Source organism: Xyrauchen texanus, chromosome 8, assembly GCF_025860055.1.
Source record: "Xyrauchen texanus isolate HMW12.3.18 chromosome 8, RBS_HiC_50CHRs, whole genome shotgun sequence".
In the NCBI taxonomy this organism is placed as follows: Eukaryota; Metazoa; Chordata; class Actinopteri; order Cypriniformes; family Catostomidae; genus Xyrauchen; species Xyrauchen texanus.
Genome location: NC_068283.1, coordinates 32,646,595 through 32,665,848, shown reverse-complemented (window position 1 = coordinate 32,665,848; position 19,254 = coordinate 32,646,595). Strand labels below are relative to the sequence as shown.

The window sequence follows — 19,254 nt, the reverse complement described above, 5'->3', positions numbered from 1 at the left end:
AAAGGCAGAAATGTGAAGTTCATAATTTCATGAAAGCACTTAAATTGATTCTCTTTAAACTTATGTATTATTTAAACTGTGATGTCGTTCAAAACTTTTTTTTAAGAAAAGGAGGAAGAAGTCAAAATCCTTTAAATGAATAATTCTTTCATCATTTACTCACCCATCTCAGATGTGTATGCATTTCTTCTGCTGAACACAAATTAAGATTTTTTTGGAAGAATATCTCAGCTCTGTATGTCCATTCAATGCAAGTGAATGGTTGCATTGTATGCTACTTTTAAGCTTCAAAAAGCACATCAAGGTAGCATAAAAGTAATCCATTTGACTCCAGTGGTTTAATCCATGTGATCAGAAACAATATAATACATGTGGGTGGGAGACAAATCAATATATAAATTCCTTTTTTAACCATTAATCTCCACTTTTACTATCACTTCCACATTCTTCTTCTGTTTTTTGGTGATTAAAATTCTTAGTGCATATCTTCGTTTGTGGCTGGTCAAAGGTGAAGATTCATAGTAAAATAGGACTTAAATATTGATTTTGTTTTCTTGCACACACCCATTATATTGTTTCAAAAGACATGCATTTAACCACTGGAGTTGTATGGATCACTTTTATTCTGCCTTTATGTTCTTTGTGGCGCTTCAAAGTTCTGGCCGCCATTCACTTGCATTAAATGAACCAGAAGAGCTCAAATATTCTCAATATTAAAAAAAACTTAATTTGTGTTCTGAAGAAGAAAAAGTCACACATCTAGTATGGTATGAGGGTGAGTAAATGATGAGAGAATTTTCACTTTTGGGTGAACTATCCCATTAAGTGCCTATTGACATTTGCATCATGTGCAATCCCTATTCGAGACGCTGGGGGCGAGCAAGCAGCATGATGTATGCCATATACTGTATACTGTATAATGTTGAGTTTGGGCTAGAACTTTTGCTAAATGCCCTCTGAAACATTTAAACCGATATCCTCAACTGGCAAAGTGACCTCATATAAGTGTGATTTCCAGGTGCCTGGGCCCCTACTTTCCCCTCGCTTTCTTCTTTTCTACTGTTCACACAGTGTTGAAAGCTCAAATTAGCTGTTGGAAAATTAATTGATAGCTAATTTAATTAGGTATTCATTCATTAATTAGATACTGTCAACTTTATAATTTTTTACCCATGAAGTATGTCTTACAAAAGTCATCTTTATGTTAAAAATCAAGAAATTCATTATAAATAAAAATATTGAAAAAGTTAAATATAAAGGAAATATGTATACTCTGGGCATTCATTACTTATATTTTTAAATAATTAAATTATATATATATATATATTTTAAATGCATGCTCTATACTTGGAAGAACATGTAACTTAACCTGTCCTCAGCAAGAGGTCACAATGTTAAACTGCTAAACAGTTTACAAATGCAACAAATTCATAAATATAAATATCAAATGAAAGGCAGGGATCTGTACAAAATCAAACAATACATAAAGTAAACTTTCAATTACACTTTCTATACAAAAAACAACTGATGGGTCAAAGTTGTGTCCTCACTTTATGTCAACTCTGTCAGATTGTTTTATAATCCTGAATAAATCAGAACATGTCCTGGTCAGCTTTAACTCTGAGAACCTCTTTAACACTTCCTGCTCATGGTGGATGCAACAGTAGGACACATAGTCTGGTACATTTTATATGTTTCATATTTTAAACAAACAATGTTTAAGTCTGTGGTCACAGCTTCAACTTGACAACTTATTCTCATTTCTGTTCAAATTCTGGGATAAATTTTGGCATTTTAGTTTAGTTTATAGAGGCAGCTTCAACTGAGGGAAAACAAAACAAAATGGCTCATGTACAGTTGTTTCCCCTCTTTCAATTGTTGTCAATTAAAGGTTAGATTATTGTGCATTTTTTTTAATGAAAGATCAAAAGGATAAACGATGCAGTTTTTTTTCACAGCCTTCAATATTCAGCAAAATATTCAATTTGGTAAACTCCATCAGAATTAAGAGAATATTGTGAAAAGAGAACAAAATAAATATAGAACGTATTTTATCACTTAACTCTTTTACTGAACACCATTATTAGATAATTAACTTGAAATGAATACTCTCTTGTTGAATGGATCGAATTTAAATAGCACGTTTTTACTGTGTCTGCCGGAGTTGACACAAATTAAAGGTGTAAGTTATGAAGTGAATAAATGTAAATTTTCAGAAAAAAAGCTTTTTTATATAAAACTTCGCTGATACCTTTGTCTACAAATATATCCATTTCAAAATAATTTCGTGATTTCTTTTCTTTTTTTTTTTTTTTTTTTGCTCCTTATTTCAAGAATCAGTGGGCTACATTATGAAAACAGGGTTTCAGATATTATACATTTTAAGATGCGCTAAAGGCCATAATTCACGTTGCTCAATCGAACCACGTTGCCTATTCACACCCTGTAAGAGGAGGAGGACGGCGGCGATGAGACATCACTTTTCCGGCCTGCTCCATGCAGACGCTGTGACGTCAGTCGTCAGCCTGCGCGAGTCACCCACCGCTCGAGCAGCCAGCAACGGAAACAGCATCACGAGCCCCCGCCGCCCTGTCAACCACCGAATTGATTTATTTACCAAATATGACCAATCTGCTATAATGCTCAAAAGTAATACCCCACTTTCATGACAGCGATCGCCTATGGTAGGCTAGCTCTTTTTTCTTTCTTTATTTCCCCCCTGTTGTTCTCCATTGATTATTCAGTAATGGCTGCGGCTGTCAAGAGGCAGGTGCATCGTCAGGCGCTCGTTGGGCGTGATGTGATGGATTCCGCTCGAGCACAGCGATGAGATCCGCGGAACCGAGGTCAGCTTTTCCCGTCAGCCGTCAACTCGTCCCCTCGCGAGCGCTCTGTGTGTATTGAGCAAATTTGTAATACATTTCCAGCGGGTTTTCAAGCCGAAGTCCGGCTGATGCTGGTGGCATCGGGCCATGGAGTGAAGTGGCACCATGCACACCTGATGACATTCTCATTAATTCATAGAAACCTTTGCTTTTGGATGAGCAAAAATTTCGAGTTGCTTTTTCGTGTCGTGCCACCGCTTATTTATTTATAATTTTTCTAATACCGAGCGCCGCCGAGATGATGGAGCTGGACGAGGTGGTGTACCAGGACGATTATGGGGCCGTTTCTGTCATGTCAGAGCGGGTGTCGGGCCTCGCCAGCAGCATTTACCGGGAGTTCGAGCGCCTCATCAAGAGCTACGATGAGGAGGTGCTGAAGGAGCTGATGCCGCTGGTGGTGAACGTTCTGGAGAACCTCGACTCGGTGCTGACGGAGAACCAGGAGCACGAGGTGGAACTGGAACTTCTCAAGGAGGACAACGAGCAGCTCATCACACAGTATGAACGGGAGAAAGCGCTGCGCAAACAGGCAGAGGAGGTGAGAGCACCGCTCTTTTTGTCTATTTGGTCAAATTATGTGAATAACATTTCCCAACCCCTCATCTTATCATCCTCGTCATATTTGTCCTGTTCAAGCAGGAGAGTTTTATTACACTATTTAAACATAGCAGGTGTGTCTGTAAACGTGTAAATATTGACCATGGCTCTCTAAACTCCATCTCTCATACACATAACTGCTTGAAATGCAACCTCCTTGCTTTGAATGGCATCATCTTATTTAGTAATCAGTCATTACTGGCCTTTGCGAAATTATTTTCTGCTGTCCTTGGCCTCTGCATGCCAGGACATCCGCTTTGGAAACTACACTCAAGCAATATTGTCTCACAATGCAGTTTGGACTAAATAGGCTTGAAATTACTTGTCATGTAATGTGCACACTAATACATTTAGAAACCCATGTGATGAAAGTGGCATGTTGTTCTCTCTCTCTCTCTCTCTCTCTCTCTCTCTCTCTCTCTCTCTCTCTCGCGCTCTCTCTGTGTGTGTGTGTACAGGTTTTGGTGGTTTATGAGGACAATATTTTTAGGTTACAAACTGGTAATTACAAGGGTATTTATGCTATAAGTGTGGTTTATGTGGACCTTTCTAGTGTCCCCATAATTCAAATTACTTTGTGTGTGTGTGTGTGTGTGTGGTGGAAGCCAGTAAATCTCTGAATCTCCCAGAAAGTTTCTCTCATACCACTGTATATGGATTATACAGAAAGACAAACACACACTTACTTCACCTTTTGGCCACATTTGGTAAATGCTACTATGAACCGACAGCAACTAACAAATACAACGAGATCAACAGGGTCAATTTAATGCAGATGTACACAGTAGATAATGCTATTTGAGGATAGCAATTCGTATATAGACATGATTTCCACAAAATTTAAATCTGAACTAATTAAATCTGACAAATGTTGTACAGTATGTGACAATATGTGAATACAGAATGAGTGCACTATTCATTTGCAAATCCGAAGCTACATAGATTTTGGAAGTGACATTATGCAAAATGACCACTGATGCTAATCGGTCAGTCAGGCACGCTTTCTTAAAATAATCTTGAAATAGCTAAATAAATATCCACAGATTAATTAGACAGGACAATAAGTTTGTCTATCACTCTCTCCTCCCTGCTTATTTGCTCTCAGCACCCCCTGTCATCCTTTGAATGCCGCCTTTGTACCAACCCTGTTGAGAACCACTGATATAATGTTGTTGGTTTTTTATTTATTTTTACATTTATTTATTTTTTCCTCCCCAATTTGGAATGCCCAATTCCCAATGCACTCAAGTCCTCGTGGTGGCATAGTGACTCACCTCAATCCAGGTGGTGAAGTACGAATCTCAGTTGCCTGTGCATCTGAGACATCAATCTATGCATCTTATCACGTGGCTAGTGGGTGTGGAGGCTCAAGCTATTCTCTACGGCATCCATGCACAACTCACCACGTGTCCCACCGAGAGTGAGAACCACATTGTAGCAACCACGATGAGGTTAACCCAACGTGACTCTACCCACCCTAGCAACCAGGCCAATTGGTTGCTTAGGAAGACTGACTTGAGTCACTCAGCATGCCCTGGATTCGAATTTGTAACTCCAGGTGTGGTAGTCAGCGTCTTTACTTGCTGAGCTACTCAGGCCCCCCTGATATAAGGGTTTAAACTGTTGTACTAATAAATGGACTATAGTCAAAATGTTAATGGGTTTCCTATTAATGTGTAAGTAGTTAATGTTGTAGACTAGTGATGCACTGATCCGATACCTGGATCTTATTGTTAAAGCTTCAGAATTGACTCCGATACTGAAGCTTTTAGACGGATCAGGTATCGGTCCGACGAGCCGGATCCAAATCCGATACTGTGTGTTAGTCGTGTTCGTCACTGTCAAGCTCCAAAAATTACATAAAAGAACCATTAAAACACAATTAAAGTAGTTCACATGACTTGTGCATTTTATTTGCACATACTATATATCTCTTGCTTTGGCATTGTTGTATGTTAATGCTGATAGAATGTGATGGAAAGCTTAGGGCATACAATTCTGTGGTTTTGAGAAGATGACACAAGTAATTTTTCCAGCAATTGTTTACAGACAGATTGTTTCACTTTTAGGAGACTATATCACAATTCCAGTGAGTCAGAATTTTACAAACACTAAGTTATCTGTGCCTTTAAGCAGGTTGGAAAATTCCAGAAAATGTTGTCAAGCCTTTAGACAATTAGCCAATTAGCTTCTGATGGGCTAATTGGTTAATTTGAGTCAATTGGAGGTACCTGTGGATGTATTTTAAGGCCTACCTTCAAACTCAGTGCCTCTTCGTTTGACATCATGGGAAAATCAAAAGAAATCAGCCAAGACCTCAGAAAAAAGTTCATCCTTGGGAGCAATTTCCAAACACCTGAAGGTACCGCGTTCATCTGTACAAACAATAGTATGCAAGTATAAACACCATGGGACCACACAGCCATCGTACCGCTCAGGAAGGAGATGCATTGGCTATGTTTACATGCACTACTTTTCGTCAATCCGAATAAATGAAATCCGATTGCAGATTCTGAATGTACTGTTTATATGTCCCCTAAACTTTGCAATACGATATAAATTGTAATGAATGATAGTGAAACACACAGACACGAGTAGAGGAACAGTTCAAAAGATTTATTAACAGTAATAATAAGCAGTCACTGGGTTGAGGAATGTAGAAAATACTGACACCGGCTCCAACAGCGGGAAGCAATATCCAATGACGTGTGCATCATAGTCGTGCAAGGGGCAATCCGTGAAGAGTGTGTTCGTAGGATTAGTGTGTGCTTTGTGGAAGTGAGGAACAGATTTGTAGAATCCTCTGTTGATGCTTAGTGAGATGCAGAACAACGCCCAGCAGAGATGAGTGAACTTTACTCCCGACACGCGGGCAGAGATGAGATATCCTCCATGTAAGACCAGCTGACACGCAGCAATACTGGAGGGCCACCACACATCCGACACACAGGCAACCAAAAGAGACATGAGACAGGACTAACTAGGCAGAGAGAGAGGTTAGTAGTACTCAACATCAAACAACAATCTAGCATAGATACTGTGAACATGACAGGCTTAAGAAGGGAGTGAATTAGAGGAGAACAGGTGTTGCTCGGCACACTAATCATTGGCATGATCAGCATTCCCCCGGAAACAATCAATGTTCCCATGGAAATGCTGATCATGTATGCCGGCCGCACCTGCGAAACATGAGGGTGAGAAAATGAAAAAACTCACAAAACAAACCGACAAACTCACCAGAGCCGTGACATCAAATATTCGTTTACATGTGCATTACATGTATTACGAAACCAAACGTCTGCGCATGCGAAGAGCGTCAGTTGTTGCGTTCTGAAGAAGCAGAGAAAATAGGAGAAAATGAGAATGGCACCAATGTCCGTAATTGGTGTTTTGCTTTGTTGCGATATCTAAAATATATGCCAGAAAATCTTGCTTCTTATGTTACTCACTCTACTCAGCAAACAAAGAATTAGAAGCAGCATCTAATCTGGATGCGAGTATAAAGTAAAGACAGGTGGGTGAGAGTTGCCCTTAATGGAGTTTACAGATGTGGAATGGAAAAAAAATAATAGGGACTTTAAGCAGCTGCGGACGGGACGCTGCGCAATAATCACTAAGCAATAATGATGGTGGAACGGATAATTTAATTTTTCTTAATCATTCAAGAAAAAGAAGAGAATGGATGCTTGCAGTGTTAAATAACTGTCAGAAGAAGAGTTTTACTCTTGTATGATATGAATAGCCTACGTCTAAAACCTAGATTTATTACTAATAGTCTACCAATATTTTTGATGATTTTTTTATTCAAAGCCTACGTAATTTATAGCCTATGTGTGTGTGTATACACTCACCTAAAGGATTATTAGGAACACCTGTTCAATTTCTCATTAATGCAATTATCTAATCAACCAATCACATGGCAGTTGCTTCAATGCATTTTGGGGCGTGGTCCTGGTCAAGACAATCTCCTGAACTCCAAACTGAATGTCAGAATGGGAAAGAAAGGTGATTTAAGCAATTTTGAACGTGGCATGGTTGTTGGTGCCAGGCGGGCGGTCTGAGTATTTCACAATCTGCTCAGTTACTGGGATTTTCACGCACAACCATTTCTAGGGTTTACAAAGAATGGTGTGAAAAGGGAAAAACATCCAGTATCGCGGCAGTCCTGTGGGCGAAAATGCCTTGTTGATGCTAGAGGTCAGAGGAGAATGGGCGGACTGATTCAAGCTGATAGAAGAGCAACTTTGCCTGAAATAACCACTCGTTACAACCGAGGTATGCAGCAAAGCATTTGTGAAGCCACAACACGCACAACCTTGAGGCGGATGGGCTACAACAGCAGAAGACCCCACCGGGTACCACTCATCTCCACTACAAATAGGAAAAAGAGGCTACAATTTGCAAGAGCTCACCAAAATTGGACAGTTGAAGACTGGAAAAATGTTGCCTGGTCTGATGAGTCTCGATTTCTGTTGAGACATTCAGATGGTAGAGTCAGAATTTGGCGTAAACAGAATGAGAACATGGATCCATCATGCCTTGTTACCACTGTGCAGGCTGGTGGTGGTGGTGTAATGGTGTGGGGGATGTTTTCTTGGCACAATTTAGGCCCCTTAGTTCCAATTGGGCATCGTTTAAATGCCACGGCCTACCTGAGCATTGTTTCTGACCATGTCCATCCCTTTATGGCCACCATGTACCCATCCTCTGATGCTACTTCCAGCAGGATGATTCACCATGTCACAAAGCTTGAATCATTTCAAATTGGTTTCTTGAACATGACAATGAGTTGACTGTACTAAAATGGCCCCCACAGTCACCAGATCTCAACCCAATAGAGCATCTTTGGGATGTGGTTGAACGGGAGCTTCGTGCCCTGGATGTGCATCCCACAAATCTCCATCAACTGCAAGATGCTATCCTATCAATATGGGCCAACATTTCTAAAGAATTCTTTCAGCACCTTGTTGAATCAATGCCACGTAGAATTAAGGCAGTTCTGAAGGCGAAAGGGGGTGAAACACAGTATTAGTATGGTGTTCCTAATAATCCTTTAGGTGAGTGTATATATATATATATATTAGTATGTGTTGGGGAGTACCCCAATTTGATTTCGATTCAATTTCAGGAAGATGATTCACCCCCTCTAATAAGCTAGGTAGCGTGCGTGTGTGAGGAGTGTGTCGCTTGTGCACTACAGATGGCATGCAAGTCACAACATGCTTTAAGCATTCCATGTATCCTGCACACTGCAGCAGCCAAACAGATTTATGGAAGCAAGCAACAAAAAAGAAACAAAGAATGACTAGACAAAAGAGAAAGACAGTGAACACCCCAGCAATGTCTTGGAATGTCTCATTGGCAGTTAGACGAGTCAGCTGTGAACAATCATGTGACTGCCCAGTGTCACGTTACAAGCTTGATGCGTCACATTGGAGTTTAAAATTTGATACATTGTGTAATAACTGCTGAAAAAAAACTCACACTAGGCGGGATCAGTTAAATCATTTAGAATTTACATGCGAAAGGGTTAATGAAATTCACAACTCCAAGGGAAATAGAAGGGAAATTTGCATCTCTACAGGATTATTTCTACTGCAGAAAGATGTTAGATTTTAGACATTTCATGGTAGCGCAGCACAAAATTTTTTTTTTTTCACAATGCAACATCATTCTAGCAATTTCAAGTTGAAGATGGGTCTGCATGTATCCTGAGGTTGTTTTGGGTACCGAGGACAGATGTGGGAGGAGGATGGGCAGGGAGGGTGATTATGGATAATCAATTTTCTCATAAAATGAGGCTGGCTGACTCTGTAAACCGATTCTCATATTATTAGACAGAGAGAGAGCACAGAGTGAGGGAGAGAGGATGTAAAGGATGGAGCGAGAGATAGAGGGAGAGAGGGAGTAAACAGTGTTCTCCAATTTCGTGTCCTGTTGTATTATGGCAGTAGATTATAATGGAAACAGTGAGGACATCTAACCCCTCTGTCTCTCACTTGCATCCTCTCATACAGACCGCATTATACGAACAGACATACTGTATATAAAACGACTTGAAATAATACAGCATTAATCAATCCTCTTGAGAGAAATCACAGTGTCTGATGCCTCTTAAAATTGAGCACCATTAAAATGGAACTTGAAGGAGCTAAGTGCAAACAAAAGGAATGTTAGCCACAGTGTGGCTTTAGGGTGACTAAATCATCCATTCAGAGTATAAATAATAATATAGATGTTTTATAACATAAGGCATACAATTTATTAACTTTTTTGCTCCACATTCATGTCTTTTAAATGCATGGTGGTATGACAGGTGCACTTGGCTTTGGCCCAACTTGTCATATTATAACCTGGCCTCAGCGTTTTACCATGTTCCTAAAGACAGATTTTACACGTGATGTGGATTTAATGGTTCCTCAGCTGACAACCTTAAATGAAATATTCTTTTTAAGAGGAATTACATTTTAATTGATCTTTTCAAGTATAAGATTGCATTGGCTTTAAAGGCCATGCTAGATATGGGGGTAATAGAAGAATCCCATAGTGACTGGGCCAGCCCAGTGGTGCTGGTTCCGAAAAGTGACCGGTCTGGTTCTGTGTGGATTATAGAAAAGTACATTCGGCGTATAAATTTGATGCATACTCAATGCATAACATTGACAAACTGCTCTATTGTTTAGGCACATCTTTTATTCTACAGTGGATTTAACAAAGGGATATTGGCAGATTTCCTTAACTCCCATGTCCAGAGTAAAGTAAGTAGCAGGCCGGATGGCTCCTCGGCCTGAGTCGGGTGGTGGGGATATGTGGAAGGAGGGGCATGAATGAGCGATGAACCATGGCTGGGAGAAATTAATGGTAAGGGCTCGCACCTGTGTATAATTTCCTTAACAGCTGTTCTGTGTTTCAGTGAGTGGTGCTGGGGAGATGGGAAACGAGAAGCCCGAGGGGAGGTAGAGCTAAATTTGATCATGTGTGTGTGTGTGTGTGTGTGTGACCTTTAGAAGCCACCGAAAAGTGAAGTCTTTGTTAATAATACTTTTAGTAATTTGTACTGAGAACACTCAGTCTCCTGCGTACACATACCCTGAAACTTAATGGGATCTTTTACAAATTTGAAACCATATTTGCATAATATTTTATAAAAAATATTAAGTTACCATGTCCTCATGACAGTGGGATTGTACTTAGCTGTTTTTAGCCTATATCTGTCATAAACCCACAGCATATGAGCCAATCTCTGTCTCTATGTGAAACTGCAGTTTGTCACAAATAGATGAAGACACGTCGACCCGATATCACGTTGAAATCGTAATAATGGACACAGAAGATTTTGTTCCACTTATTTTCGGATTTTCTGTGCCCTAGATTAATTTGTGCAGCTTTTTTTCACTGAGGTGACAGAAGATTTCAGTCGCAACAGATGTTTAGTTGATGGTTTTATTTGCTCGCATCATTTACATCTTCAGAGATCATCATAATAGCCTATCATTCTTACAATATGAATTGTATTATGTTGCATTTCATAAAAAAAGTTTTTTTAAAAAGATACCGGCCAAATGGTGAGTTGATTAATCAAAAATCAATCTCCATTGATATAACACCTCTGCAGTAGCAGAATATGAATGAACAGAGGCAGAGCTGTGTGGCTTTATATTAGATTTGCCTATGTCATAGAGCACCGTAGTTTATTAGAGAGCATGTGTCCAGGTTTGAGCGAGAGTTGTCCGAGTGCGAGCAGAGATATTTGCACTTGAGCAACTGGTACATGGATGTGCTCTCGCATGATATGCATGTTGTGCTCTCGATATTAACAATATTATAATCTTAATATGGTCTATTAAGATGGGCTATGGTCCCTTATGCCAATAATTGTAATTTATTTTCACAATACATTTTTATTTTATTTACTGTATGTAGCTTTTGAATTTACTTGGTTAAATTATCATCAATAAAAACCGTGGTACTAAAAAACAAACTGTTAGTTTCAGAACTCAAAGCTTCCTCCTCACGGCAAAAAGAGCATTTATTGAAATCAAGCTGTCAAGTAGAGAGCCAATCATAAAAATTGGGTGTTTATTGTAGGGCTGCACCCTGATAGTCAACGGAAGGTTAGTCGATGAGAAGAGACTTGGTCGACCAAGTTTTGATTTGTCGGTTGGTCACAGAAAAAAACTCCACATTAAAACGACGAACAGTCGTATTACCGCTGGTTGGATGCTAGGTGGTACTATAGGGTAATTTTCATTAAGCAGGGTTAGGGTTAAGCCTACACAATAACGCAAGACACCTTGATTTCAAACTTTGAACTTTATTTTTCATTTATTTTAACTAAACATTTAAAATGAAACTGAAAGTGCAATTAAAATGTGAGTTGTTAAACTTTTTGAAAGATGGTTTTACAACAGTTGTGAACATCTCTCTGACAAAGAACCTATTTCATCTGTGCATTCTCTACCGGTTGGGTATTTCGTTATCTGGGAAAATACATAATGTGTGTGAAAAATGTGTTTTGTTCCCTCCTTCATGATATTGCAATATCCAATTACATTGGCAACCCCTGGGCTGTGGGATCGGTGAATATTCTTGCTTTAGTGAATTTGGTTAAATAAATACATTTAATTTATTTAAAAAACAAAAACTTAAATCAAATACATTTCTAAATTCAAATTGCACCCCAAACAAATCGAAAAAGCTAATAAAATAATGAAGTGATAAAAAATTATATATATATATATATATATATATATATATATATATATATATATATATATATATGCACGCTTCCATTCACCGTCAGGCAAGAATCCGTCATAACATAATGGCAGAAAATATCTTAACAGATGTTTAGGCTGTAGAGTTGGTCACAATAATCTACTCTGTGGAAATAAAGTGAACTGAACTCAAAACACCTCCTGAGCTGAGATGTCTGCAGCACTCATAGACGATACTGTTCTTGCAAAAAAAAAAAAAACGGAAGACAGAAACAAATAGTGAGAACCTTTTAGATGCATGTGTTCCACGAGACTGCACCCCTCCGTATCAGCGCATCATATATGCGCATAGACTGCTTTTCTGTCATCTGTTCTTAATAATATAATGAAGTGTTTCTTCAAGCGCGTGTCTGTGTGTCTACGGGCAAATTATTTGTAATGTTAATTTAATAATAATAGCTTAATAATAATAATAATAATAATATAATAATTGATGACAAAGGCATCAGCTATTTTCGATAACTCTGACCATCGTCGATCCCCGAGATCATCGTCTGTTGGCACAACCTTAATGCGCATTTCTCTCTATAAATTAATAAAATATTCAGACAGTCTCCTTGCTGGTTTTTCCTACACATTCAGAATCATTACTGCTTTTGCCGGTGTCACTGTTGCTCGCTTTGTGCATGCGCTTGTAAAATGTATATTTTAAAGGCTCATTATTATGGTTTAGTATTTCCTTGTAATGTAGAGCAGTGTTAGCAATGTTACTTATAACATTCTTTCTCAGCCCTGGAACCATTTTCTGATGCCCCCCTCCAAAAATATATATTCAAGTAATTAAATTAATATCATAAACATGCGACTAGTCGACTAATGGCTTAAATTATCTCTTACTAGTCGATTATGAAAATCTTTTGTCAGGGGCAGCCCTAGTTTACTGTCAAGTCTTAAAGGAAAAGTAAGCAACAAACCGAGCATCAGAATGAGGGTGGAAAATTATCAAGTTTTACATTTTTTACTCATTAGTGAACCTCAAGGAACATATTAAAATGAAGAGGATTCGGAGAGTCGCATGACGCCATGCAAGGGTTGGATGTGTGCAAGGCAAGCTCTGTGCACTTTGCTAGTTTTTAGTACTTTTTATGCCATAAACCGGTGAGATTCGATACACACTGATTTTTAACTGTTTTATGAAGACAATATGTCAAATAATTCTAAATCCTCTTGCAACATTAAAAGACACTTACATGCTCATGCTGATACCCCAGACAGGGCTGCAGACCAGGGACTCATTTTGGATGGTGCGGCGGGAGAAATTCAGCAGCAACTGGTGAGCACGTCTGCAATGCTGGCGAAGGTCATTGCAGACTTGGAGGATCTGGCTGTAATACAGCAATCGATCACTTCTATAGAGATGAAATTCTCTGAGTTGGTTACAAGATTGTCAGAAGTCGGAGAGGGAATTAGATGCTAATCCGCTAGCAACCAAGACAGACTTGCAGCACGTTTGGGAAAAACAGGGAGGTTTGGAGAATCATAATTCACAAAACAATTTCTGAATTGTTGGAATTCCAGAGCATGAGGAAGGCAGAGATATGGTGAAATTCCTAGATGAGCTCTTCCGGAGTCTGCTCAACATAACAGGTCATAAGCTGGAAATTGAGTGAGCTCACTGGGTCCCAGTTCGTAGATCGGGTGAGGGAGACAGGCCCAGATCAATTCTGGACAAATTTATGAGATCATCCGATAAAGATCTCGAATTACACGAGGAGTAAAGGAACGCTTTCTTGGAAGAACCACATGTTCTTGTTCCCAGATTTTGGGAATTCGACAAGAGAAAGGTGATTGATTCAAGGAATGCAAGAATCTCTTACATCAACGGAAGATCGTGTTTGCTCTTATGTTTCCGGAGAAACTGAGAATAGATGCTAAGGATTACATGCCCACAGCAAGCTCTGTCCTTCACTAAACATGAAACACCATTTGGTGTTTTTCATGTTTCTGTTTTTCTCAATTGGAAACATCTTAGTCTCAGATCACGCCCTGGTGAGTTTGGAGGTGTTTCCACATACAGACAAAAATAAATCATATAGTTTCCGCTTTAATGTATACCTTTAGCAAAATCCTGAATTTCAACAAATGTTAAAGGCTGAAATTAATATTTATATGGAGACCTACTGGTCCTCAGTATCCTCTGTAGGCATGGCTTGGGAGGCACTTAAGGCAGTTCTTAGGGGCTGGATCATACACCAAAAAAAACAAAGCACAAGAATTTGTGGAGTTGGAAGGGAATATTAAAAGTGCAGAGGCATGATGGCCATATCGGCCATCGATATTAATAATGCTTTTAAAGAATTTTATCCTTATAGGTCCACGTCTTTATCTACTGATGAAGATGTTAGGAACTTCGTGGAACCATTAGAACTCCCTAAACTGGTCACTGAGCAAAAAAAAGCTTTTGCTTTATGCAGATGATATTTCATTATTCGTCTCTGACCCCATTAGATCTATGCCTTGCCTTCGTAGAATTATTAATTCCTTTTCTAAGTTCTCGAGATACAGAGTTAATTAGTCTAAATCCAAAGCTTTGACTCTGACAGCGTACTGCCCAGTAACGGCTTTCCAGCTAGGCGCCTTCCAGTGGCCCAAACAGGGCATTAAGTATTTCAGCATTTTATTCCCAGCAAATTGTCTGATTTAGTTAGTTAATTTTGACCCCTTAATTAAAAGGTTTTTAAGCAATATGAGCAGGTGGGCTTCATTACATTTATCTATGATTGGGAAGGTTAATGTTATAAAAATTAATTGTGTTCCAAAATTTAACTACCTGCTACAATCTCTCCCTTTAGATGTCCCCTCTCTTATTTTAAGCAATGTAATAGCATTGCAAAGTCCTTCATTTGGAATGGTAATCATCCCAGATTACATTTCAATAAGTTACATAGGCCGATTGACAAAGGTGGGCTAGTTATCCCCAAGATTTTGTTTTATTATTATGCATTCGGTCTCAGACATTTGGCCCATTGGACACGTCCACCTGAAAAAGCCCCTCCCTGGTTTTATATTGAACAGGAAGTTCTTGCCTCTGTTTTACCATTGCAAAGCCTTTATATAAACTAATCGGAGAAGTTAATTTTGACCCTGTTATCTCGCTTTTGCTCTTGGTATGGACAAAAGTGTGCAAGAGTGTTTAATTCTGACATTTATTTAAATGTTGCTTCAAGCATATGGCTGAACCCTAAATTATGTATTAATAATTCCCCTTTCTGCTGGTCAGAGTGGATTGTGAGGGGGTTACTACACTTGGTGACCTGTATGAGAGTGGAGTGTTGAGATCGTTTTAGAATTTGGTTCAACATTTTGGGATTCCCAGATCTCAGATCTTTAGGTATTTACAACTGCGCCACCTGCTCAGTTTTTGGAAGTAGCACACACACCCCTAAAGTGACAGATACTCAGGGAGAGGTGATTACTGCTTTTGGAAAAGGTCATGAGGCATCAGAGTATTACTCCCTGCTAATTCACAGTATGGGGACAGAGCTTGAAATTGTCTCAAGAGATTATGGGAGAAAGATTTAAATTTGGGATTGGAGGAGGGAATGTGTGCTAGGATTTTGAAAAATGTCAAGTCTGCATCTAGAGATGTAAGGGTTCGCCTCATGCAATTCAAGATTTTACATACATTTTATTGGACCATCTTTATTGTATTGTATAGGCTTGGTCTTAAAGACACACCCAACCAGAAGTTGGAGACACAACCCATGCTTTTTGAGGGTGTGATCCAAGAAATTTGGTTGAAGGTTCAGAATTTTTGTTACATTTTGGGCACTCAAATTTAACTTTGCCCCAGATGATATTTTGGGAGATGGGGCGGTCATAAATTTGGGGGACAAACATATAAAAAATTGGGTTCTGACCAGTATTATGATTGGCAGACAAATTATTTTAAGGGGTTGGAAGTTGGACGGAGTGGTGTGCGGAGATTGGGAGGGTGGCAGCTTTCAAGGAGGTGGCAAGTAGAAGGCTAGGGTTTGATTTGTTTGTCAGAAAATTGGGTAATTATTTAGTGGTTTTGGGGGACTCTCGGGGATGAGATGGGGAGAAAGAGGTCTAGTTTAATTATGTATGTTTATTATATATTTAGTTATTTTTTTTATTTTTATTTTTTATTTTGTGTGTGTGTGTGTGTGTGTGTGTGTGTGTGTGTGTGTGTGTGTGTATGTGTGTATTATTTTAGTGACCACAGGGTGTTCATTAGGAGTTAGGTGGGGTTTGTGATTAGGGAGGGATATTAGTTAAATTAGTTAAATGTTAAATGTTGAGTCGGTGTATGTGTTTGTTTTTTTTTTATCAATAAAAAATGTTACAAAATGACAAAAAATAGATGTTTCAGGATATCTGTATGGAAACAAACATTATTTTTGTCATTTCAAAAGTGGAAAGTGTGATACAGAAATTACACTTAATTTATAGCATTAATGACTGTTGATTAAATATTTTAACCACAATATTATTATTAATTCAGGGATTCTGTTGGTTGGAATAGAGCAATTCTCTTTTCACTTATTAAATAGCCCCTGTTATGGCGTGGTATAGTAAGAATTTCTGTCATAATTACATTATGAAAAACATTTCATAATTTCTTAATTCTAAATATAGATATGCTGCTGCTGTTCGGTATTTGTCACAATGATGAGTCTCAAAATCCAAGTGCAATTGAACAGTTTATTGATGCCGGACAGCACAGGGAAATACTCAAAACGCCACGTTTACAGGCGGCGACCTAGAAGTACACAATCTCGAAAAGAGATAAGCAGGGCTGGAAATACAGCGCGGACTCAGGCCAGCGTCAGGATACAATTTCCCAGACGATCCCTCAGTAGACTGGAGGTACAGGGGAAAACGGGAAGCGCCCACAAGGAACTAGGACACAGGAACTGGGTAACAGAATACAAAACATGAATAACGAACCGACACCATGCATGATGATTTCCAGCTAGATAAAGGCAGCTAACAAGCAGTAGTGATTAGTAGCAGCTGACAGCAGTAGAGTAATCAGCTGGTGCTAAGCAACAAACAAGCACTACACTGTTAGGGGTATAACAGTTATGACCCAGACCAGATATGGAGAAAGAAAACCAGGAGTCAAGAAGTTCAATTAAAGAATCCAAAATTTACTGAAGAATAGTTTGCAGTGAAATTGGTAGAGCCAAGCGACAAAGTCTCACGAGGAGATCGAAAGCTAACTCATACATTACACAAAATCTTACATCAATTATACCATTTGCAAGGAGTACATTCTATTATTTCACTCCTGATTGGCTAACAGAGCATAAAGTCACAACATATAGCTAGCTATAGCACATCAACATTAATCAGCGCAATTGTCGTCCTGGCCCGAGATTTACATCTGAAGTGACCTCGCAGATGGTCTCGGGCGTCTTCGAGTCTGCCTGCTGTGTCTCCCTGGGTTCAAAACCTGGGTAGAAGGTCAATACACACACACGAAACACTGACGAACGAATGTGTTTCTCTGCGCACAAGGGAACCAGAGCACACATTTATCAGGTCATTTTAACCAAAACAGTGAGATAAGAAATATTCACCCCTCAGGCAAAGGAGAAGAAAGAAATAACATGCATTCCTTCCCTTAAAGAGATAATAAGAGAAAATTTACACTTCTACTTATTCAAGTGCTATTACATAGGATTTTAAATCATATAATTAGTCATGGACAGGTAAAAATCAACCACAGAATACATCTGGAACATATGTTTAACATCCCCCCCCCCCTCATCTCAAGCTTATTCCCAAGACGACCTTCAAGTCAGCCTCCGTGCAGAACAGAGAGAGAGGCTTCAAGGAATGTGCATGAAATCAAAAATTAACTCTTAACACACATATGATTCAGCGTATATTTCAGTTATGCATAAGAAAAATAAAATTGATTATGTGATCATGCATATAGTTAATTCATCATTTTATTAAAGAAGTTAAGCAACAGAATATAGATAGATATTGATATAAAAGGATATATATATGTATTGATATATCTGAAGAGACAAGGGATTTCGACCCTCACCCTTCAGTACACACACACACACACACACACACACACACACACACACACAACCCCACACCTATAAATACACCAACAGATATACAAAATGAACACATGGATCAATGAACCGTGACAGGTATTCAGAGTTCTCTGTAAATGAATATATACACTGGTGGCCAAAGTTTGGAATAATGTACAGATTTTGCTGTTTCAGATGGAAATTGGTACCAAAAATTTACTTTAAATTTATCAAAGTGGCATTCAGCTGATCACAAAATATAATCAGGACATTACTGATGTAAAAAACAGCACCATGACTATTTGAAAAAAGTCATTTTTGATAAAATCTAGACAGCCCCCATTTCCAGCAGCCATCACTACAACACCTTATCCTTGAGCAATCATGCTAAATTGCTAATTTGGTACTAGAAAATCACTTGCCATTATATCAAACACAGTTGAAAGCTATTTGGTTTGTTAAATGAAGCTTAACATTGTCTTTGTGTTTGTTTTTGAGTTGCCACAGTATGCAATAGACTGGCATGTCAAAGGACAATATTAGGTAACTAATGGCAAAAAAGAAACAATTTTCTCTAGAAACTCATCATTCAATCATTGTTTTGAGGAATGAAGGCAATACAATGCTTGAAATTGCCAAAAACTGAAGATTTCATACAACGGTGTACACTACAGTCTTCAAAGACAAAGGACAACTGTCTCTAACAAGCACAGAAAGACGTGGAAGTCCAGATGTACAACTAAACAAGAGGATAAGTACATCAGAGTCTCTAGTTTGAGAAAAAGACGCCTCACATGTCCTCAGCTGACAGCTTCATTGAATTCTACCCGCTCAATACCAGTTTCATGTACAACAGTAAAGAGAAGACTCAGGGCTGCTGGACTTATGGTAAGAATTGCAAAGAAAAAGCCACTTTTGAAACAGAAAAACAAAAAGAAAAGGTTAGAGTGGGCAAAGAAACACAGACATAGG

The 19,254-nt window shown here is 38.8% G+C and overlaps 1 protein-coding gene across 10 annotated transcripts in view; it reads left to right on the top strand.

The window, feature by feature from the left end:
* Positions 1-2,527: 2,527 nt before the first annotated feature.
* LOC127647647 (C-Jun-amino-terminal kinase-interacting protein 3-like) overlaps positions 2,528-19,254 on the top strand; it is a 53,790-nt gene continuing 37,063 nt past the window's right edge. For all 10 annotated transcript variants that reach the window (XM_052132031.1, XM_052132027.1, XM_052132024.1 and 7 more), the window contains exon 1: positions 2,528-3,423. In XM_052132031.1, the coding sequence (XP_051987991.1) occupies positions 3,124-3,423 (300 nt within the window). In that variant the 5' untranslated portion in view covers positions 2,528-3,123. The remainder of the gene's footprint in view (positions 3,424-19,254) is intronic.